This window comes from Staurois parvus, unplaced genomic scaffold (genome assembly GCF_062004578.1).
Source record: "Staurois parvus isolate SC_StPar_1 unplaced genomic scaffold, SC_StPar_1.0 ptg000315l, whole genome shotgun sequence".
NCBI classification, from domain to species: Eukaryota; Metazoa; Chordata; class Amphibia; order Anura; family Ranidae; genus Staurois; species Staurois parvus.
In genome coordinates, this window is record NW_028318111.1 from 4,016,262 (window position 1) to 4,038,488 (window position 22,227).

Sequence of the window (22,227 nt, forward strand, 5' to 3'; positions counted from 1 at the left end):
AAGGTAACATACATTAGCTCTGTTTGCCTCTTTACTATAGTAAAATAAAAGTTCTAAAAAACATCTATAAAAACAATAGTCATTGAAGTCCAGGAATATCACAGGTGAGGTAAGTGGCCATTTGCAGAGGTCTAGAGGCAAAAGAAAATTCTGTTTTTACAATTATTGCAGGATAATAATAACTGCCTTATCTATCTTGTGCCTTTATACCTGTACAAGGGGAACTGGGATCTAAAAACAAATTGTGAGGATAAAGGGTTTTTTGAATTCCTGAGGAGACATAATGGGGTTGACTTACCAAAGGAAGTTATACTAGGGAGGGAACTTTCCTCAGAACGTAACATCACTTAATTTTGGGAAGTTTAACTTTGAATAGAATACTCAATGGCATACAAGGAATGGGATGTATCCAATGGGATGACGGACACAGCTTCACCTCATTCATTAAGCATTGAAGCCAATTCACTTTCAAACTAAACAAAGTGCTGTTGCACATAGGCTTCAGCTTGCAAAATATCTGTGTGAACAGCAAGCTTTGACAAAGCATTTGCAGGGCTTTAAGCAAGCTTTGCTGAAGTTTTTAAAGTATCATTCAACTCCAGTTTGTAAATGCTGAACACAGACTCTAATAGGAGTGCTGATTACCACTTTAAACAAGCTGCTAACAGGCTTCAGTACTTCTCGAAGCTTGTTGAAAGCCTGCTGAAGCTTGCTAGCAGCTTGCTTAAAGGGGCAATCAATTCTCCAATTAAGATCTGTGTTCAACATTTACAATCTGAATTTGAATGATACTTTAAAAGCTTCAACAAAGAAACCAGCCCCAATATGTCTCTTGTGCAATAAAGGCTTTCTCCTCACACTCTTCTTTAAACTGAACAGTGCATACTGGATGCCAGGACCCAACTCCAGTGCACATATGGAAGAGTTCTGTCCCCCCGCACTGGCCAATCAAGATGGCCGAATACCTGAAGCTGCAGAGAAGATATTTTGTCCCAGCAAAGGAGCTCATGAAAGTTGTATCTGAGGTGTTTACTTCTGCTGGAAATACAGAAGGCTTCCTGCAACATATTTACATCCTTCTATGCACATTACTACAATGCATTCTGAATGGTACCTCAGCGGCCGTAAACAATATCAACTGGGTATTGCACAACACATGCATGTGACTGTATACATGCTATGGTGTGCTGGGATGCCCGAAGTAAGCTTTTTCTTTTCTTTGTGTGTTGAGGCTCATTATGGATGACATTCTAATTGAATGGATTGCCTTAATGCATCACACACAAATGTATGCAAAACTGTGCCAGGGCCCTGAAACCTAATGTGTACTTTGTATTCAGTGCCGTGCCTTATTTGCTGTGTAGAAAATGATGTTCTCAGTTCACTGAAGGTTTCATAGCATGGCTCAGTTCAATTTACCACTTTGGTTATAATTATGGGGCAACTATTCAAGAGAGCAGAAGATGGAGCCATTTTGTGATAAATGAGAAGATTCATGAAAAATAAAGGCCTGCAATAGTTAAATATTTAGTGTGAAGAGCGAATATCCTCAACGATGCTGTATTTATGTACTTGAATTGATGAGAACATCAGATAAAAATAATAAACGCACTTAGAATTGTTCCCACAGCTTAGTGAACTGGCCCCACAGAAACGAGATGCCACCAACACAGCAATGTGTGCAGATACTCCATGGCAACGAGCAAAATCTGAGATGACAGTTCAAGAGGCTGTACAGGCATGATTCGGTAAGCTGACCATTTCCCTGTATTATATGTGGAGTCTTCCAGGACGGTGGGCTTTCAATGAAGACATATAGACAGAAATGTTATTGTTGGTCTCTTTGCAGACCCTTACAGGAGCCTGGCTAGGTCTGCTCAGTCAAGGGGTTGGAAGAGTTGGGTGATCTCAGCCAATCACATTCGTTTCACCCAAAACAGATCAGCACTTCCTTTCTCATTAGGTGATTAGTTGGAGCCGAGGACCACGTGGGACTGGTTGAGTTATTTGTAAATGTGTTTTGTGATTTTTTCCAGTGAATGGTGGTGTTTGCCTCCCTTTGGAGGTATGGCCTGCTACCTTACTGGTACGACTGCAGTGTTAGTTCGGTGACAGGGGTATTTAGATGGAGACAGAGAAATACCAAATTTGATGGAAAGATTACAATCCTTTACTGAAGATCATGAATATACGTGTTGAGCCAACACCCTTCAGGGTAACCGGCTCCCCCTTCTTCAGGGATGTCACTGCACCTGTCAATGCCGACATCTGTTCTCCCAAGAAGCTCAGGGGGAGCCGATTCCTCCAAAGAGCGTTGGATCAACTTGTATATCCATCATCTTCAATAAAAGATTGTAACCTTAACACTGAATGTGGTATTTCTTTGGACACTGGGTGCTCCTCCCTCCATCTGAATCACTCATAAGGTAGAAACCAGTTTTCCCAACCACTGGGCACCCAGGGCACATGCATGGTATCTGATGGGTGTAGGCAGCTTTAGCACGGTTTCCCATCTGCCTTCAGAGTAATGAAGAGTGATATTAGTTGATTAGTAAAGGGTTGGGTTAGGTTGTTCCTCCTCTCCACTACTTTGCACATGGGTGATGGGATGAGGAAGTGAGGTAGAAGGTTCTGTTACCTCATCAGAAGATTCAGTCAGCTTGATAAAGGAAAGGTGGTAAAAGACAGAGAGTCAAGCCTCGGATGACTAGGACAGGTTAGACACATTAGGACATGCAGCATGACAATATGTAGACCAGTCAACACAGATGCATGCACATGGGAGGCGCCGGGAACATGCTGCACACGTTCTATGGGAAGAGCAGGACAGACACTCAGTATATCCAGATTAAAGGAATCCTGCTATTGCTTGTCACCTAAAAAAACAGATGTCTGGCTCTTGCTGACTTCAACATTGAACCTCTGACCTGGAACAAGTATAGTATCAATAAAGTGACAACTTTTCATATACATACTAGTTCCAAGTCAAGGAAAACCAATGGCTTAGTCTGATAGCCAGGCAACATTCGGCAATGGCAGTTTAAGCATTTTTCTCTGTGCAGGTTACGTCTGATGGTCAATACTCGCTATCTTCCCACACACTCAATACAAATATCTCAGAAAATGTCAGACAATGGGGTCCTGGAACTTGAAGGAACACCCGAGAGAACTTCCTCTCTGCATATCCTGACATTGACTCCACCTGATGTGGCCATGACAAAGCTCAGCAACGCCACTTTCTCTCTCTCTGTATTGTAATAGGTGAAGAACCAAATGGTTACATAGTTAAAAAAAAAAAAAATATATATATATATATATACACACATATATATATATATACACACATATATATATACATATATATATATAAATATAAATGTCCAGGTCAAACAGCTGGAGCGAGGAACTCTGCAGAGATCTCATAATTGTATGGTCAGAACTTTGTGGATAATTCAGTCCCCCAATCCAACCAAATCTAAAAAATACATTTCGCTCAGAGGATTGATCAAAATCTGTACCTTTTCCTCTAAAAACAGTGACATCACTGTGATGCAAGGAGCTATGTGTATATAGCAGTCAGGCCTCATTTACACTTGTGGTGCCCTTTGTAAAGCGATACATGGTGGGTTGCTTTTTAGAGGGCAGCTGACATGTAGACCCCTGTACACCTGATGTGACCTTCAAAAGCCTGTTGCAATCACTAGTCTACTGCACACAGTTGCAGCACGGTCCCATTCACCTGAATTTGTCATGTTTACTGGCAGTCCTGCCTGCTTAATGCCACATGTACTATAATTTTGCATGTGCACCACCTGCTCCAGCTGCTATGTTGGTTAAAGAAGGTGGTTTAACTGCCTATATTTACTGCCCCCCAGGGCCTAAGTGTTCATGTATTGCTGAGCCAAAGTGCATTACTGAAAATGCTGTCTGATTCCAGCTCCTAGCAGTCACCCAGCAACATTACGTCTTTCTCATTATTTCCAACTGCCCTGTGCTGTCAGCTCCACTCCTCCCCCCAATACAGACAGGACCCTGAGAAGTGCTGGTGAAAGGATAGCTAAAGCCAGCCACACATGGATCAAAATTTGGCCAGCTCAGCAGGGGCCAGACAAAATTTTATTCATGAATGGGAAGGGAGGTTGCCCTGTTGGATTTTTGCCCCTCGATCAGCACCACCGGCAGCACTGATCAATGTATTCCTGACAGTGGGGAAGTTTTCCGCTGTCAGAATACAGAGAGAGCGAAGAGGATTCCCCCGTCCACTTTGAATGTGTGGATGGGTGATCGGGTCATTTTTTTTATCATGAAATGAATCATTTATGTGCTGCTTAAGTGGACTTTCTGACTTGCAATACACAACTAAAGCCAAAAGGTTTCTTTTAATTTTAGATGAATTAGGGAATAGTAAAAAGCCCATGTCAGTTTTTTCCATCTGGAAAGATTTTTCCTCACTTCCTTTTCTGCAAACACAACAGGATGTATGAGAAAATCTCCCCCCCTCAGTGAAAACACCCTTTTAGACAGCTGTCATTGGAACATCTGTTCCTCTTCTGGTGGCAACACAAATTCAAAATTCTGGGTTCTCCCACCTCCTCATTGGTTCATAGACAGCAGTGGAGGTCATTTGTTCCCACTGCTGTCAGTCACAGCCAGCGACGAGGGAGCGGGGCAGAGCTACAGAGAGCCCACATAAGTAATCCCCCCTTATCAAGCAGCTTGTTATGGTGGGCACTCAGCGGGGAGAAGGAGTCAGGAGCACCAGCGAGGAACCAGAGAAAAGGAAGATAGGGTCTGCGCAGTGCAAATCATTAGATGATGCAGGTAGTTTGAACCTTTACAAGCACTTTAAGATAAACCTTCACCCTATTCCAGCACTTTGGTTCTAAATGTACAGAACCAGAATGGGTAAACTGTGACTGCACAGTACACAATTCCACCAACAAGAATTCACACATTGCAAGGACAACAAAGTAAGGACCAGGGATGGTTACACTCACAGGTCGACAGTCTGGGAACTTTTGCTATACATGTAAATGTGTTGATGATGGTCCACATCACACATGTATGGATGTCAGCCACCCCGGGCATTCTAGGTCGCAGATTACATTGGTGATTCAGAAATCTGGCCCTGATTTTACTTGGTCAGAGTTGCTCTTCAACACGTTGTCACGTATGTGTGAGACGGATTATAAAAACAGCCAACTGTCCCTCTCTGTTCTATAACTCCAACGCTCAAAAAAAAAAAATTGTGCTCCCGTCTTCTTGAATCCTTCTCCCCAGCATGTGGGCACCTCAAGGATAGGATTCAAAGATGTTCTTAGAAGTGTTTCCAGTGCTGTACAGATTAAACATCCTTTGATACAGAAAAGACGCTCCGTACAGCCATCTCTCCTCATTTCTACAGCAGACAGTGTGGCAGGGAAGCAGAATAGAAGCTGCATATTTATTGTGTGCCTGTATACAGCCCCACGGTGCCGAATAATGAGAGCACATTAATCACACACTGAATGGGTCTCCTTATCTTTCTTCACGTTTGAGAGAAACAAAATGGACGGCGGTAAGATGCATTACATTTCTGCTTGGAAAGTTACCTTTGCTTCCACGTATGACCCAAAGTTCTTCATTATTAACTGCTATCAGTGTGAACTTACCCTCTGAGCATTCACAAACATCTTGTGGATGATCGCGCCGGCCACCCCTCTGCCTGCTCCAATGATTGGCACTTCAGGCTGTTCCAGAAGACAACTGACAAACCTGCCGGAGTGGAGAAATCAGGAGGTCAGTGAGAACAGAGGAGACATGCAGAGGGCTAAATGATATAAACTGCAGCCATTACTAAGGCGGCCAATCAGACGAGCAGTATGGTAAGTAGTTACACACTTGTCTTGAAAAGTCCCAGGATAAGTGCCTACTAAAAATGTGTCTCCTCTCCGGCTTCCCATAGAGGTCCAAGCTTCTTCTCACCACCCAAAATCCTACTGGCAAGTTAAATGTCTTTTCCCCATGTGTGACGTGTGTGTATGCATGATGAGGGCTGATCAGTTCTTGCCGTCCCACAAATTTCTAGTCTGATGTTCCTTCTGCAGGCAAAGAGAATCTGTAAAGCTCTGCAAATATTTCTACACTATATTAACCACTTCCCGTCCGGTCCATGTATATAAACGGCCGGACGGGAGCAGTGCAGGGGCGGGTGGCCGTTTATAAACATCCTCCTGCTTCCCTGCCTGTCCGCGCTCCCTGGGAGCGTGCGTCACCGCGATGCGGTGCCCACTGTGTGCTCCGGACACAGTGAAACACAGATCGCTGTATGGGACCTCTGTGTGAGGTCCCGGTCATGTGATCACTGATTGACCAATCAGTGATCACATGAATAGTAGTAAGCAAGATGTCACTTCTGACACCATTGCTTACTACTTGTGAAATCTATGAACGATCACAGAGGTCACATGGTACAGGGCTATTCACAACAGCCTTGTACCATGTGACAAGCTGTAACCAATCACAGCTCTCAGTATTTTTCAATGGCTGCAAGAATGCAGCCAGAGAGGAGAAATGATTGCTTTTACAGCCTTTGTGTAAAAGCAATCAGTGTAAAAAAAAAAAAAAAAAATCCTCATCACCCCCCACAAGCAGTAGTGTCACTATGGTGACACTGTACTGCTATGGTGACAGTATGTTTAACCACTTGAGCTCTAGAGGATTTACCCCCCTTAATGACCAGGCCTCTTTTTGCTACTCGGCGCTGCACTAGTTCAACTGATAATTGCGCGGTCATGCAATGCTGCACCCAAACGAAATTTACGTCCTTTTTTTTCACACAAATAGAGCTTTCTTTCAGTGGTAGTTGATCACCTGTGCGCTTTTTATTTTTCATGCTATAAACAAAAAAAGGCCAAAAATTTTGAAGAAAAACAATATTTTTTACTTTCAGCTATAAAAAATATATAGTAAACTCAAAGTTGGTTATAAATTTAGGCCAAAATGTATTCTGCTCCATCTTTTTGGTAAAAAAAATCCCAATAAGTATATATTGATCGCTTTGTGTGGAAGTTATAGCGTCTACAAACTATGGTATAGATACTGCAATTTACACCATTTTTGTGCTATACAGCGCTGCGCTAGTTTAACGGACAATTGCGCGGTCATGCAATACGGTACATAAATGAAATTTACATCCTTTTTTTCCCCACAAATTGAGCTTTCTTTCGGTGGTATTTGATCGCCTGTGCGGTTTTTATTTTTTGCGCTATAAAAAAAAAAAAGGCTGACAATTTTGAGGAAAAAAAAAAACAATATTTTGGACTTTTTGCTATAAAACATGTCCAGTAAAAAAAAATGCAAAAATAAAATTTAGTCATAAATTTTTGCCAAAATGCATTCTGCGACATGTCTTTGCTAAAAAAAAAAAAACCCAATACATGTAAATTAATTGGTTTACGTGAAAGTTATAACGTTTACAAATGGCGGGAAAGATACTGGGATTTTTAGGGTTTTTTTTATACTAATAATGGCGGCGATCAGCGAATTATGGCGGCGATCAGGGACTTATGGCAGCGACCAGCAACTTATGGCGGGACTGCGGCGGACATTCTGATATTGGGGGGTACTGACTTGGGGTCACTGACATCCCCAAAAACACTAATACAGTGATCAGTGCAAAAAAAAAAAAAAAAAAACACTGACACTGTACTAATGGCAATGGGGAGCTACTGCAGCTGTGCTCTCTGTCACTGTTTGCCGCCGATCGCCGGGAAACAGTCGCTAAGGAGCGGCTGTGACCCGGTGACTGACATCTGCGGCGGTGATTCGCGGGACAGATAGGGCGGCGGCACGCCTCGCGCGCGCCCCCTATTTGTTTACAAAACACACGTTTTAAAACGTGGTTTTGCCTGAGAGTGCCGCCCTGCCGCCGTATATGTACAGTGGCTGGGCGGCATGTAGTTAAAAAAAAAAATTTTTTAAAAAGTTTTTTTTCTAAAAAGATAGCTGAATACATTTTGGCCAAGATTTATGAAGAAAGATTATTTATTTGCAAAATGTTATAAGAAAAACACTTTTTTTCATTTATATAGCAAAAAAATAAAAATCCCAGTGGTGAATAAATACCACCAAAATACATTTTTATGTGTCTCAAAAAAGTGCTAAAAAATTCATTTGGGAACAGTGTTGCATGACTGCGCAATTGTCATTCATAGTGTGATAGCGCTGAAATCTGAAAAGGGAAGGGGGTGAAAGTGTCCGGACTGGAAGTGGCTAAGTAAAGGAGTATAATTCTAGGGTGTAGGTAGCCTTTCTTAATCATTTTTACAATGGAGAAACTCTTGAAATATTTTCAAGTCTTGGGCGGACCCCTGCTAAAACCAATTCATCCTTACTTTGTCAGTGGTGCCCCCCTTACAGTGATGGTCAGAATAAAACCCTTACAGACAGCTAAAAGGATCACTGTTGTCACGCTGCTATCTCTGACAAATGAAGGATCCAGAGATATGCAGCCACCATCAGAGGGTAGGCCACAGCCTGTGGAACCCCTTAGCAACTGCTGGAGGAAAAAAAAAAAAACATACTGCTTTTTCACACTATACCCAATGCAAGTGTGACAGGTTCTCTTTGATACCAATATCCCATACATACGTCTCTAGATCCTCCTTCTCCACAGGATTTTCACAACGTTCTGTGGCAAACTTTGCTTTCAGTGACCGGGCTCTTGCTATGGTAGCCTCAGCATTTGCAATTTGGCTGATGATGTCCTGATGAGAGAAGGGTGGGAAGCAAAAACATTCTTATTTGCTAAAAACACCACAAACTGCCACAGTAACCTGTGGCAACCAACCAGGTGTGACGTTTTGTTAGTTTGTTACGATGAAAAATTATTGCCAATAGGTTGCACACCTATGTTGTTCTTTACCTAAAGGGAATTCATCCCCAAGAAAAGAGCACTTGCACATGTAGCAGTTCACTAAGTAAAGTAACATGTCTGTGCATAGTCTATCAACGTGTGGAATAATGTCACACCATAATACTGAATGCGGCGGTGTCTGGAGCTCGGCCTCGGCGTCTGGAGCTTGGCGTCTGGGGCTCGGCCTTTGCGATTTTTATTCTAATATTATTTGTTGGCACAGGAATGGGCACTAAGATAAATTGGTCACCTTAAGATGTGTTATAATTTTCACATTCTATATATTTTCATGTTTATGCTTTTATTTAAGTATTTCACATGTAGGTGTTTTTGGCTTTTTTAGCCCATGAAGTAGTACTTATAGTGATTTAATTTGTTAGCGCTGCACTATTGTTTATAATTCATTTTGCACTGGTTGGGTATCAGTTTGAGTGTTAGCAGCTGATAGGTAGGGATTGGGGGTCCATTACAGCGCAGGAGGAATTTTTCATCAAACAATTGTGTGGAATAATGCCACACCATAGTGCTGAATGCGGCGGCGTCTGGAGCTCGGCCTCGGCGTCTGGAGCTCGGCCTCGGCGTCTGGAGCTCGGCCTCGGCGTCTGGAGCTCGGCCTCGGCGTCTGGAGCTCGGCCTCGGCCAAAATAGAATGGACAAAAGCTGCTGATTTTGACAGAACACATTGGGAGGAGCATATCATGCTGACGTCATCATGCGTGCTGATACTTTGCCTGTTTCTACTTATGTTTCTGAATGCCGTGCTTATTTTTATTAAATTAAGTGGTTTATCTATCTGCACTATGTGAAACGGTCTTTTACATGTTTTGTGTATATCATTTATGAGGTTCTGGAGTGAAAGTTTTGCTGGTTGATGCCTTGCACTACTATCTATGAGATAACCCCTATGTTTAAAGTGTGCAAGTGACCTAATTTTGGGGTCCATGTTTTTTGGTAAGATGCTTGATTTGCCATGGTGGTGGAATGAAAACACGATGGAATAAGTGAATAATGGCGAGGATTATTTACCTGCCTTCACCATCTTATGGAACGTTTGGACTTTGTTATAGAACTCAGTTGTAGCGTGTTGATTTGTACAGCAATGATGCAAATGTGATCATGCACGTGTGTGTGCAGAATTATGCAAGTATGGTTTTTATAAGTAACATTTCTGCACATGTGAAGTTATGTATATGATTTGAATAGTGCTGCATCCTTTGGAGGATGTAGCATACATTTCAAAAATAAAAGCAAATCCTGCCTTGTAGTGACATGTTTTACAACACTGCGATCCAGCTTGATGTGTGCCAGATTTGGTGTAAGAAGGCAAAAACATGTGTCCCTCCTCACCTCCATCTTCTTGTCTTCAGGGTTTGGGAATCGCAGGATTTTACTGGAATGGGTGACGATACGTTTTATGGAGGCCTTCACAGAAGGAATGTCGTCTAATATTTCTAGAAGAAAAGGAATGACAAAAGTAACGATCAGCAAACTATAGGGGAGAAGCAGTTTACTCCACACAGGTTCACAGAGATAAGTATAGACAGATAATTTAGAGGCCAGATCCAAAGAAAAGGGGCTGAGTATTGTGTCCTGGTAACTCTATGGGGTTAAAGCTGAAGTTCAATCTGTGTATATTTGCCTTCTCTGGTTCCTCCAACAAATTTTAAATATAAATACATATAGATTCCATCACATAGCTTATTTTAGACCCAGTAAGGTCATTACTGGGCCTTTGTGCTGCTCAGTGCAATGCAGGCAGATCATGGCCAGGCTAAGACTGGAGTGTCCATATGGACTCTCCCTTTTCAGTGCAGCTGTCGCACAGACAGTGCAGGAGGAGCCAGCAGGGCGCATTACCTAACTAAACAAAAACCACCCCAATTTATAGCTAGCTTTTTAAAGTAAGGTTCACATGGAAGGGTTTTGCACAGACAAAACAAAACGTATTTCTCAGCACACTTGCCTGTCAGCCAGCAGAAGAAAAGAAATTAAATTGTCCAACAGTTAAGGCAGATGTTTCATTGGCACATTTGCTAATATATGTGGCAGTCGCACTGCCCCATCAAGGCTCCTCTGTATAGTGCGGTCCTAACTCACTATACTATGAAAGCCTCCACACTGGAGCATGTATAGCAATGGACAAATAAAGGGCAAGTATGCCTGGAGGCAGCCCATTCCTTATTAATAGCACAGGAACACAGCACAAGCCCAGCATAGCACAATGGCAGCTGAAAGTGGCCAGTGTGTCCCCCGTGCCAAATCCAGCAGACTAAACAAAAATGGCAACTATATCAATTTTTTTAACTAGCTAAGTAATAAAGCTGTAATATACGTGGTCTTCAGAAAAACAAAAACTGCCATTTCCATTCTAGTGATGGGGTGCATCATATATGTCAGGGGTCTCAAAACTTTCTAAACAAAGGGCCAGTTTGCTGTCCTTCAGACTTTAGGGAGGCCGGACTGTGGCCATTGGGAGTAGAAAAGGTTCTGCCGTCAGTGGGAATAAACCATGCCCCTTCTTTGGTTTTAGTGGGAGCAATGGCAGCCCATCATTGGTGTCATTGTGAGGAATTGTGCCCCATAATTGATGTCATTGGGAGGATTTGTGCACCTCCATTGGTGTCAGTGGAGGGAATTTTACCCTATTGGTGGTATCAGTGGATACAACAGTGCCCCAAGGGCCAGATAAAAGCAAGCAAAGTGCGGAATCCAGCACTCGGGCCACAGTTTGGAGACCACTGATATGTCATTTCTGAGTTTGTCCATAGTTCCATTTAAGTGATTGGCAGCCAGTGTTTTGTTGTTGATTGCCATCAATTTGCATGCTATGCAGAAGATTTTCGATCTGAAAATGACCCGGAGGTGTAATAGTATACAAGGAAAACTGGATCTTGATATAATGTATGGAGGAAGTATGGAGCATACAATGCACAGCACAGAGGGATACATACCTTCGTCTTTCACCTTAAGAAGAGCGGCATGAATGATGCACGGTACTAAATGGCGGGTCAGGTCTGCGGGTTTCTGCACTGCCAAGTAGTGAAGAACCTACAATAGGAAACACAACAGGGTAACGTGGGAGCAGCTAGCACAGGCCATCCAAGAGGTCTTCTCAGCACAAAGGGTATTAAAGGAAAAATCCACTTTTAATGATAGCGCTGATACAACATTTATTATTATATATATTATAAAAAAGCCACTCTTTCATTTCATTATATTAAATCTTACTTTCTTTATAATCTGGAGTTTGATCAATTTTTAAAACCTCCAAAAATCCAAATATTGCATCTTTGCAGCCATGGCAACAGAATGCTCCCAGAGACTTAATTCCATGCTTGTTTGATTGGCTAGTTGCTCTCTCTAGATGTCTACATTGGGGCTTTTAGTAACATTTTCAGCATCTTTCCTTGGGTCTGCTGCAGTAAAGCCCTTTATCCATGAGATTATTGCCATCTATGTATTTATAGGGATGCAGGGTTTCCACTTTTAGAACATAATTATAGCAGACAGTTCCTTCCACTTAGCAGTCTATTCGAAGAAATGACTGCCATTGGCTGTCTCAGTGAGTACTGAGAAAACGTAGGTAAGAATCTGAAGACTGTTAAATCCCAGCAATCTATGGAACCATCCTTAAGACGGACATGTTTTCTCAAAAGAAAAATTTCTACAATAACGTGGAACTCTGACTTTAATAGGCAAGATGACACAACTGTCAAAATGAAAGCAGAACTTCAAGGCAAATATGTAAAATGTACAAATTAAAGAATATGTTACCCCAACATTTCATATTCCGGATATGTGTCTGCTGTACGATGTATTTGTATGAAAACGTATCCTGTTCTCTTTGTATTGCTCCCTTTGTTTGAAATCTCTGGTGTTCCTGCCAGCCCTACTGCTTTCCTAATAAAAACTGACCTCGCTAGGCATGAGAGAACAGTGTGGTCAGTTCTCTAGATATGCTGACAACTCAGCCTGCTCTCCTTCAATGATCAGACCTGTCCTGACATGCCTCTTGTCTATGTATGCTCCCACTTTCTGCTGTCAATCACAAGAGAAGTGGACCTAAGGCTCAGCCCACACAGGCACAAAACTCCTTGGTGCTGCACTGTCTGTGCAACAGTTGGAGCAGCGGGGAGGGAGCTCAGCTGCACTGAAAAGGGAGAGTCCATATGGACACTCCAGTCTTAGTGCCCCTCTGCACAGGGTGTATGTCCCAGATGCAGGTACCGGATTACAACAGGTATATGAATTGGTCATAGAAATAAATGGGTGCAGCACTAATAAGAAATAAAGTGCTAATGCAAAATAAAGAAAGAATGATGGCTCATTCAAAATAAAATACAAATATTAAAGTGTCAATAGTGCTAGTCACAAACCATATAATAAATCGTGATATAGGGGCTAATGGTATAAATACATATATAAATCCAATAAATATATTGTGCAGTAGTATAAAGCCACACAAGGTGGATAAGGTGATAAATAAGTGAAAGTCCAAATAATGAACGTTGGGATCCAAGAAGATCTCAGCATAGGTGTTCCAATCTCCTAATCCGAAGTGATGGATGGTGTGACTGGTAATAAGTAAATTGTGCACTCACCAGATGCGCGATAATATCACGCATTTGAGATTACAACTGTCTCATCAGGTCAGCCAGATAATCCAATAGTGTGCACAGCCTGGTTCCTGTTCTCTTTAGGGTCCTCCAATTGGTATCAGTACATCAGGTTTCCTCTAAGATAGGCTATGTGAATGCTTAGACTCACAAAGAGCCAATTCAAGGATGCCACATAGTGTGATACTGTATTATCAGAGGAGTTTAATAATCCCAAAGTAGGCTGCACAAACAAGAGCAAAAAAAAATGACCATGTGTTTCAAAGATGGCCACCAGCGGTGTGATGTCACAACGCTGTGGCTCCTCCCTATGAATTTGTCACCTGCACTGACACTTGTCACGCAGAGGCACAAATTTCCCTGACTGTGTCGTTTTTAAAAAAATGTTTTAGTACAAATGCCATACTTGAAGGCCCTTTGTGTCACCTGTTAAGCCCGGCTGAAATACTACCAAGCTTTATATTGCTATATCCTGGCTTATTTCCAAAACATGGCAGCCTTTGGGTGCTCACCCCTAGCAATGCAAGAGTGGGCGCGCTTCCTGGTTCAATAGCTGTGTAGTGCACCATCTCCCATCGCACAAAGACTCTCCAGTCACACATCCCCACCACAATTCTATCCATCTCATGCTTCTACACTAAGATCATTACTTAAGTTGCCCTCAATGAAGAGGGCTCAGCAGACGGCAGACTTCATGGATGACAGAAAAGGCCTATGGGTATGGCATTGTCTAAGCAATATTTTACAAATGGTATACTGTATATGGTGCAAAATGGGAGAAAGGGGGCGCCCACAAAATGCAGCATTACAATCAATCACTTTATTAACATACAATTGGTAATTCACTGGGTTAGGAGATCAAAAGGCATATTCAGGTATAAGACGTGAAAAAAAGCATGAAGCTCTAAAACGCGTAGCCACACCCAAAGGACAGCCCACATGACATCACTTCCGCACCTGCTTCCCTGTGCTCTCCAGGGTGGTTACTGGCACTTCCTCTTTTGCTTTCCAGCAGTCCTGAGCCTTCCACACAGAGCCTGGTGGCTGCGCAAGTAGAAAGAGACTTCAGTGGGGCTGACAGCGATGTTCTTGTGGAGATACGCCTTTGATCTGTTAACCCAGTGAGTTGTCAACTGTACATAAAAAATGGATGATTTTATTGCTACACTTAGCGGGCGCCCACTTTCTCTTTTTTTTGTTCTACTATAGAGGCTGATTTCTACTCTGGGGTGGCGACCCCTAAGTGAGCCTGTGGATGGCATTGCAGGATTATTTGTTCACGTTGGATTTTTATGGACTTGTGCTGCTTGCACTGTTAGCACCATTTAATTTCTTGTTTATTTTATGTGGTGTATTGTAGATTGCTGGAGTCTTCATGGGCCAGTTTATTTAAAAGGTGAACTTAGCCTTTTACAGAGGCAGACCCTCCTACCTAAAGTATTACTAAACCCCGGACCCTGCATTCACTATATCTGGTCTCCCCGGATCCTGCATTCACTATATCCGGTCTGCCCGGACCCTGCATTCACTATATCCGGTCTCCCCGGCCCCTGCACTCACTATATCCGGTCTCCCAGGACCCTGCATTCACTATATCCGGTCTCCCTGGACCCTGCATTCACTATATTTGGTCTCCCCGGACCCTGCATTCACTATATCCGGTCTCCCCAGACACTGCATTCACTATATCTGATCTCCCTGAACCCTGCATCCACTATATCTGGTCTCCCCGGACCCTGCATCCACTATATCTGATCTCCCCGGACCCTGCATCCACTATATCCGGTCTCCCTGGACCCTGCATTCACTATATCTGGTCTCCCCGGACCCTGCATTCACTATATCTGGTCTTCCCGGACCCTGCACTCACTATATCTGGTCTCCCCGGACCCTGCACTCACTATATCCGGTCTCCCCGGACCCTGCACTCACTATATCCGGTCTCCCCGGACCCTGCACTCACTATATCCGGTCTCCCCGGACCCTGCATTCACTATATCTGCTCTCCCCGGACCCTGCATTCACTATATCTGGTCTCCCACAGTAAACAGAACATGGAAATGTAATTATTTTAGTAAATTTCAACTGCTAAATACCTTTTTCCTCAGCACTTAGAGCAGTCTTATAACTTCTATCAGTGTCCAGCTGAGCACTGGGTAAAGCTTGGAGGAGGAGTTTGCATTCTCCTCTCACTGTCCTGAGACTGCAGGACCTCTGCCTAGACAGCGCTGATTGGACCTGTGCTGATCACATGTAAGCTCCCAAGACAAAAAAAAAACTCTTTAGCAATACACACTAAACTGAGTATGTACAGCTTGCCCCCCAATGCTCTGTACTATCAGCAGATGAGTTGGGGACTGAGGAAGAAGGGGAGGATCAGAGAAAAGACAAGGTTAAGCAACCTTTTTACACAATGCAGAGGATTAACCCCTTAGGTTCCACAGTGAGTATAACAAGCATGCTTTACTGCATATACAGACTGATTGCACTGTTGTGGGTTTAGTAACACTTTAACACTCCCTTTTATCAATTATACTAGCATGGGATATCCTAGTACCTGCAAAACAGACAAATCTACCAAAATCCTTGCAATGTTTCTGAAGGACTGTTGCTGTATCCTCGGGAAAGCTAGTGTTCCACTCTGGAGTCAGACAACATGCACTTGACAATGAAAGACACACCAAAAACAAGTCAGTTAGCAGCCGTAATTGTTTGGGCCCTTTGGCTGCCTAATTGGCTCCTGGGATCTGTCCAGGCCTGCAATGTACACACTGTCTAACAAATGCTCTGCTTTACGGACTATTGATTTACAGAACTGGACAGCCACACTGCTGAAATGTGTAGACCCCGATGGACAGCGAACAATACGAACAACATACGGAACAGAGTATGAGACTAAAGAGGCGGCTGAGACCAGCGCTTCATTGTGTATCTGAAAACAGACTGCTGAACTGTACACATGGCTTCCTCATTCACATAATATCTGTCTTCCACTTTTTCTTTTTAAAGTATAGCTAAAGTCATAACTTTTTGTCATCATTTTGGATACAGCAAGGAACCGGTAAAATCTCGGTTAGGTTTTATTTTGACAAAGCAAGTCCAGTCCACACCGCTGAACCACAGCCAATCAGGAAGAGAGGGTGAAAGAAAAACCGTGTCCAGTCTTCCGTGTCTCCACACCTTCACTACTGCAATATACATGATTAGGGCCTGATGGCCAAAATACATTCGCATGTTTATTCCTGTACTGGCGATGTAGCAAATAAAAATTGTTTTGGATATATTTTATTCAATTCCTGTTTTAAATACCCAACAGGAAGTGAGAATTCTCTCAGAAGTGAGGGGAAATCACCTCTTAGACCAGGGGTCTCCAAACTTTCTAAACAAAGGGCCAGTTTGCTGTCCTTTAGACTTTAGGGGGGCCGGACTGTAGCCATTGGGAGTAGAAAAGGTCCTGACGTCAGTGGGAATAAAGCATGCCCCTTCTTTGGTTTTAGTGGGAGCAATGGCAGCCCATCGTTGGTGTCATTGTGAGGAATTGTGCCCCATAATTGATGTCATTGGGAAGATTTGTGCACCTCCATTGGTGTCAGTTGAGGGAATTATGCCCTATTGATGGTATCAGTGGATAAAACAGAGCCCTAAGGGCCGGATAAAAGCAAGCAAAGGGCTGCATCTCGCCCTCGGGCCACAGTTTGGAGACCACTGTCTTAGACGAATGTCAATGGAGCAGGCATCCCCAGTAGAAGATTTCCTCTTACTTCCTGTTCCGGTGACAACTGTAAAATGTTTGTATTTCTCATCACTTCGATGGCAGAGGCAATGTTCACCAAAGAATCCTGACAATGAAAACCTGACAGAAGCACTAACCTGTCTACACACAAAAGTAAAAACAAAAAACTGTTTAGATACACTAACTAAAACTTAAGAGAAGAAAGATGGAGGGAAAGGCACGCCTATTTACACAGATCTGCACAATAGAGAGCATTCACCATTGTTAAAAGACAACTAAGGCGTGGCGTAAGGAAATACAGTCAGGTCCATAAATATTGGGACATCTGCACAATTCTAACATTTTTGGCTCTATACACCACCACAATGGATTTGAAATGAAACGAACAAGATGTGCTTTAACTGCAGACTGTCAGCTTTAATGTGAGGGTATTTACATCCAAATCAGGTGAACGGTGCAGGAATTACAACAGTTTGCATATGTGCCTCCCACTTGTTAAGGGACCAAAAGTAAGGGGACAATTGGCTTCTCAGCTGTTCCATGGCCAGGTGTGTGTTATTCCCTCATTATCCCAATTACAATGAGCAGATAAAAGGTCGAGAGTTCATTTCAAGTGTGCTATTTGCATTTGGAATCTGTTGCTGTCAACTCTCAAGATGAGATCCAAAGAGCTGTCACTATCAGTGAAGCAAGCCATCATTAGGCTGAAAAAACAAAACAAACCCATCAGAGAGATAGCAAAAACATTTGGCGTGGCCAAAACAACTGTTTGGAACATTCTTAAAAAGAAGGAACGCACCGGTGAGCTCAGCAACACCAAAAGACCTGGAAGACCACGGAAAACAACTGTGGTGGATGACCGAAGAATTCTTTCCCTGGTGAAGAAAACACCCTTCACAACAGTTGGCCAGATCAAGAACACTCTCCAGGAGGTAGGTGTATGTGTGTCAAAGTCAACAATCAAGAGAAGACTTCACCAGAGTGAATACAGTGGGTTCACCACAAGATGGAAACCATTGGTGAGCCTCAAAAACAGGAAGGCCAGAATAGAGTTTGCCAAACGACATCTAAAAAAGCCTTCACAGTTCTGGAACAACATCCTATGGACAGATGAGACTGACATCAACTTGTACCAGAGTGATGGGAAGAGAAGAGTATGGAGAAGGAAAGGAACTGCTCATGATCCTAAGCATACCACCTCATCAGTGAAGCATGGTGGTGGTAGTGTCATGGCGTGGGCATGTATGGCTGCCAATGGAACTGGTTCTCTTGTATTTATTGATGATGTGACGGCTGACAAAAGCAGCAGGATGAATTCTGAGGTGTTTCGGGCAATATTATCTGCTCATATTCAGCCAAATGCTTCAGAACTCATTGGACGCCGCTTCACAGTGCAGATGGACAATGACCCAAAGCATACTGCAAAAGCAACCAAAGAGTTTAAGGGAAAGAAGTGGAATGTTATGCAATGGCCAAGTCAATCACCTGACCTGAATCCGATTGAGCATGCATTTCACTTGCTGAAGACAAAACTGAAGGGAAAATGCCCCAAGAACAAGCAGGAACTGAAGACAGTTGCAGTAGAGGCCTGGCAGAGCATCACCAGGGATGAAACCCAGCATCTGGTGATGTCTATGCCTTCCAGACTTCAGGCTGTAATTGACTGCAAAGGATTTGCAACCAAGTATTAAAAAGTGAAAGTTTGATTTATGATTATTATTCTGTCCCATTACTTTCGGTCCCCTAACAAGTTGGATGCACTTATGCAAACTGTTGTAATTCCTACACCGTTCACCTGATTTGGATGTAAATACCCTCAAATTAAAGCTGACAGTCTGCAGTTAAAGCACATCTTGTTTGTTTCATTTCAAATCCATTGTGGTGGTGTATAGAGTCAAAAATGTTAGAATTGTGTCGATGTCCCAATATTTATGGACCTGACTGTATATACATATTTGTAGAACTTTAGAGCCTTGCGATGCTTCAAAGTACACCTGCCTCTGTACTACAGGACAGTAATCGGAGTATTGTGACTCCTCTAAGTTTCTGTACAATACAAAAGGAATCATCATTCTTCTTAATCCTTTGAGCCCCTCCCTGTCTACCACAGTACAATATTAGACTTCAGACTCCTCTAAATACCTATGTTTGTAAAACAAAAGAAAAGATCAGTCTTATGACTCCTCCAAGCCCTTCTCTCTGTACAACAGAACACCCGCATCTTGAGAATCGTCTAAGAACCTGTGTGTACAACCCAAAAGACAAGTATTAGTCTTACGAGTCCTCCAAGCTCCCCTCTCTGCAGTACAGTAAAATGTCTCCAGACTCCTCTAAATGCCTACATTTGTACAACACAAAAGGAAAATATTCGTATGACTATCTCTACTAAAGAATAACATCAGAGTCTTGAGATTCCTCTAAGTACCCACGTCTGTAGAATAAATGTCAATCTTGTGACTCCTCTATGCCCGTCTATGTATTACAGGAGAACAACCGAGTCTTAAGATCTCTTATAAGTACTCAGGTTTGTACAACACAAAAGAAAATATTCTGCTAACTCCTCTAAGCCCCTGTCCAACAGGAGAACTTCAGTCTTGTGACTCCTCTAATGTACAGTGGCACTGAAGACAGCTGTAAGGTACCTGTAGAAAGATTTAGTCCAGAGTGGAGGTTTGGCTGGGGGTTGGGCCATTAGCATAGTCAGGCAGGCAGGGTCAGCAAAAAATCCTGACCGCAAGGTACAAAGTCAGAATCTGGAATCGTGGTCAGAGACAGGCAAGGTCCCTTTTTAACTCTTTAGTCTCCTTACATGTTCTTTAGCCTCTCCTCCAATGTTCTCCTTATGCTCTGGACTTTCTCACAGCTCTTCCTTTCTTTGGGCAACAAGGAGATAATGCCGTTTAAGGTTTAGTCAGGTTCCACAGGTAAGGGGTGGAGGGCGGCCTAACTTCCGTGGTGTTACAGACCGGGGGTGTGTGTAACAGAGGATGGAATAAAAGTTCAACCTATTACTTCGCCCCTCCATAACTGTCCCAGTTTCTCATGTGGCCCCTTGGGAAAAATAACTGCCCACCCCACTCTAACGCCTCTCCCTGTACAAAGCATATAAAATGGAAATCAAATTGTGCATAAAGCAACATAAGGAGCTGCAAACACAAAAGATGATATGCTCTCTAATAAAGTGCTATAGATATGAAGTGTTGTCCTTATAAATGATCAATGCCAAAAGTTTACAAATATAGTGACCACAAAATTAATAGTCTTTAGTGAAATATAAACATAAAACAAATCTTTAAATCCAGTAAGTGAATCTCTTCCATCTTTCTTATTTAGCCAAAAGTCACCAGTGTCACCCGTCACCAGGAGTGGCGAATAGGATGCGGGATTACCAGATGAATGTAACCCCCCCCCCCCCCATTACTCAGAGTGGTCTATAAGCGCTTAATCTGCCCAGCCTTAATGGCATCTCTCCACATAGGTTGCACATATCAGTATAATCACCCAGCTGGCAAAACACATAGGTTTCTGGTTTACTTTGTGTACATGATGATGTCCATGGAAGGTTCCCCCCGATGCGTTTCGTCACAGTGACCACAAATTTAATAGTCTTTAGTGAAAAATAAACATAAAACAAATCTTTAAATCCAGTAAGTGAATCTCTTCTATCTTCCTTATATAGCCAAAGGTCACCAGTGTCACTTTTCACCGGGAGTGGTGAATAGGATGTGGGATTATCAGATAAATGTAACCCCTCCTTACTCAGAGTGGTCTATAAGCGTTTAATCTGCCCAGCCTTAATGGCATCTCTCCACATAGGGTGCATATATCAGTATAATCACCCAGCTGGCAAAACAGCATAGGTTTTCGGTTTACTTTGTGTGCACGATGACATCGCATGGAAGGCTCTTAACTGACGCGTTTCGTCCTAAGACATTTTTCTGGGGCTTGGAGGCTCTCCCGCGTCTTCGCATTTATATAAGCTGGAACCAAGCCTCGTTTTTAGTTTGACCAAGCCTCACTTTGGGTTACGTTCCAAGTAACTTAACGAAGCCTCATTTCCAGCCAGACCAGGCATCACTTTGAATAACGGGCCAGATATGTTTTATCAAGCCTTAAGGTGAAGATGCCAATAGCCTGATCACACAGCAGATTAATCCGCAACTTTACCCTGGATGATAAATATACCTCCAAACTACAAGTTAAATACACCTTAAACTAAAAAAAAAAAAAAAAAAAGTAATAAAATAAAAATTTTAAACTAAAATTTCTCCCTGTACAACAGGAGAACCCTGGAGTCTTGTAATGTAATGTAACTACTCCATAGAGTTTTGTAACTCCTCTTGGAACAACAGAGGACTCTCCTCTGGTACAGATTCCAGCACTCGGGTCACTTTTACTGGCAGAGCTGACGAGGTGCCGCTTTTACAGACAAACACAAGGAAATACAAAGACCCTCAGCACCTAACCAAGGAGCCCAGATCCCATGAAAAGTGCTGTCATGGAAACCGCCGGGAATGGCCGCATCCTCTTAAGCACTTTTTATTTATTGCTTCAGAAAAACAAACTATAAATAGCAGTAATTGAGAGGGGCAGGACACCCACGTGGAGAAATGTAATCGTCTTGCTGCATTCAGCATGTTACAGATTAGGGAAGTTTGCAGCATCGAGATTTAGATAAAGTGGATTATCGCCCGGCCGGCAGAGACTGAGGAGACCGATAACAACTCCCCCATCTGTCTGCCCTCTGGTGTCCACACTAATGTTATCGGCACGCCGTTCCATCAGTGACAGGGGTCAGGTATAAGGAATGACTGCGCCTTTAATGAGGTTTTTTTTTGTTTTTTTGCAATTAAAATCAGCTACATAGTGTTATCAATGTGCACCAAGGCTAAAAATACAAAACTATTCTATTTATAGCCTTAAATCAGTATTAAACACAAAACCAAAAATGCTATATTTTGCAGATTACCAATCAGTTGTGG

At 42.8% G+C, this 22,227-nt stretch overlaps 1 protein-coding gene across 2 annotated transcripts in view; it reads right to left on the reverse strand.

Annotated features, from left to right (window-relative positions):
• Positions 1-22,227, reverse strand: part of RAB3GAP1 (RAB3 GTPase activating protein catalytic subunit 1) — a 204,090-nt gene that overhangs the window by 3,159 nt on the left and 178,704 nt on the right. The window contains exons 20-24 of one of the 2 annotated variants that reach the window (XM_089683598.1): positions 11,848-11,944; positions 10,244-10,347; positions 8,632-8,747; positions 5,652-5,754; positions 2,639-2,659 (exon numbers count right to left, since the gene is read on the reverse strand). In XM_089683598.1, coding sequence (XP_089539724.1) covers positions 2,639-2,659; positions 5,652-5,754; positions 8,632-8,747; positions 10,244-10,347; positions 11,848-11,944 — 441 coding nt within the window. The remainder of the gene's footprint in view (positions 1-2,638; positions 2,660-5,651; positions 5,755-8,631; positions 8,748-10,243; positions 10,348-11,847; positions 11,945-22,227) is intronic. The other variant, XM_089683600.1, reaches the window with a different exon arrangement.